At 43.0% G+C, this 2,290-nt stretch overlaps 1 protein-coding gene across 1 annotated transcript in view; it reads left to right on the plus strand.

Moving 5' to 3' along the window:
* Nucleotides 1–56: 56 nt before the first annotated feature.
* Nucleotides 57–2,290, plus strand: part of LOC130587515 (coatomer subunit alpha-like) — a gene marked incomplete at its 5' end in the record, with an annotated part of 14,794 nt that continues 12,560 nt past the window's right edge. The window contains 3 exons of the mRNA XM_057388497.1: nucleotides 57–189; nucleotides 764–873; nucleotides 1,649–1,758. Of these exons, the coding sequence (XP_057244480.1) occupies nucleotides 57–189; nucleotides 764–873; nucleotides 1,649–1,758 (353 nt within the window). The remainder of the gene's footprint in view (nucleotides 190–763; nucleotides 874–1,648; nucleotides 1,759–2,290) is intronic.

Raw genomic sequence — 2,290 nt, forward strand, 5'->3', positions numbered from 1 at the left:
GCTCAGGTGGGATTTTGGGGATAAATCCCGAGGTTTTGATGGAATTTTGATGGAATTTTTCCCGTTTTTTCCCCGGCAGTGTCCTGACAGGGCACAACCACTACGTGATGTGTGCTCAGTTCCACCCCAGCGAGGACCTGGTGGTGTCGGCCAGTCTGGACCAGACCGTGAGGGTTTGGGACATTTCGGGTGAGAAATCCTGGAAAAATGGGAAAAATGGGGAAAAATTGGGGAAAAATGGGGAAAAAATGGGAGAGTTTGGGACATTTCGGGTCAGAAATCCTGGAAAAAATGGGAAAAAAAGGGGAAAAATGGGAAAAAATGGGGAAAAAATTGGGAAAAAATGGGAAAAAGGATCAAACCGTGAGGGTTTGGGACATTTCCAGTGAGAATTCCTGGAAAAATGGGAAAAAATGGGGAAAATGTGAAAAGGGATCAGAGCAGGAGGGTTTGGGACATTTCGGGTGAGAAATCCTGGAAAAAGTGGGAAAAAATGGGAAAAAATGGGAAAAGGGATCAGACAGTGAGGGTTTGGGACATTTCCGGTGAGAAATCCTGGAAAAAATGGGAAAAAATGGGGAAAAATGGGAAAAAATGGGGAAAAATGGGAAAAAATGGGAAAAGGGATCAGAGAGGGAGAAATTTGGGACATTTCGGGTGAGAAATCCCAAAAAAAATGGGAAAAAATGGGGAAATCACCCAGGAAATAACAAAACCCAGGAATTTTGTTGAATTCTGTTGATTTTTTGGGAATTTCTGCCAGGATTGAGGAAGAAGAACCTGTCCCCCGGGGCGGTGGAGTCGGACGTTCGCGGCATCACCGGCGTCGATCTCTTCGGCACCACCGACGCCGTGGTCAAACACGTCCTGGAGGTGGGGCTTTCCTGGCAATTCTGGGAATTCTGGGATTCCCTGAAATCCAGGGGAAATTTCCAGGAATTGTTTTTGGAGCTCAGCCATTATCCTCATTTTTTTCCTCCATTTTCCTCATTTTTTTCCTCCATTTTCCTCATTTTTTTTCTCCATTTCTCTCATTTTTTTTCTTCCATTTCCTGCCATTTTTTCCCATTTTTTCCCAATTCCTGCTGTTTTTTCCCCATTTTTTCCCCATTCCCACTATTTTCTCCCCATTTTCTCCCCATTTTTCCCCATTTTCCCCATTTTTCCCCATTCCCACTGTTTTTTCCCAATTTTTCCCCATTTTTTTCCCAATTCTCACTGGTTTTTCCCCATTCCTGCTGTTTTTCCCCATTTTCCCCCATTTTTCCCCATTTTTCCCCAATTTCTGCTGTTTTTTCCCATTTTTCCCAATTCCCAGTATTTTTTCCCCATTTTTCCCCATTTTTCCCCAATTTCTGCTGTTTTTTCCCATTTTTCCCAATTCCCAGTATTTTTTCCCCGTTTTTTTCCCAATTCCCACTGTTTTTTCCCCATTCCTGCTATTTTTTCCCCAATTTTTCCCATTTTTCCCCATTTTCCTGTGTTTTTTCCCCATTTTTCCCCATTTTTGTCCCAATTCCCACTATTTTTCCCCCATTTTTCCCCATTTCTCCCCATTTTTTCCCAATTCCCACTATTTTTCCCCCGTTTTTCCCCATTTTTTCCCAATTCCTGCTGGTTTTTCCCCAATTCCCCTGTTTTCCCCCAGGGCCATGACCGTGGTGTGAACTGGGCCGCGTTCCACCCGTCCATGCCGCTCATCGTGTCCGGCGCCGACGATCGCCAGGTGAAGATCTGGAGGATGAACGGTGAGAAATGACAAAAAAACCCCAAAAACGGGAAAAAATGGGGTGGGATTGGAGAAAATCCTGAAAAAAATCCAGAAAAGTGGGTTGGGATTGGAGAAAATCCTGAAAAAAATCTGAAAAATAGGGAAAAATGGGGTGGGATTGGAGAGAATCGTGAAAAAAAATCCTGAAAAATGGGAAAAATAGGGGTGGGATTGGAGAAAATCCTGAAAAAACCTTGAAAAACTAGGTGGGATTGGAGAAAATCCCCAAAAAAAACCCCAAAAAACGGGAGAAAATGGCATGAGATTGGAGAGAATCATGAAAAAATTCTGAAAAATGGGGTGGGATTGGAGAGAATCCTGAAAAAAACCCTGAAAAATGAGAAAAAGTGGGAAAAAATGGGGTGGGATTGGAGAGAATTCCAAATAAAAAAACCCTGAAAAATGGGAAAAAATGGGGTGGGATTGGAGAAAATCTTTGTTTTTTTCCATTTTCCCCATTTTTCCCCAGTCCTGCTGGTTTTTTCCCTGTTTTTTCCCATTTTTCCCCATTTTTTCCCC

This window comes from Malurus melanocephalus, unplaced genomic scaffold, assembly GCF_030028575.1.
Source record: "Malurus melanocephalus ecotype Western Australia unplaced genomic scaffold, MMel_1.1 scaffold_2021, whole genome shotgun sequence".
Taxonomy (NCBI): Eukaryota; Metazoa; Chordata; class Aves; order Passeriformes; family Maluridae; genus Malurus; species Malurus melanocephalus.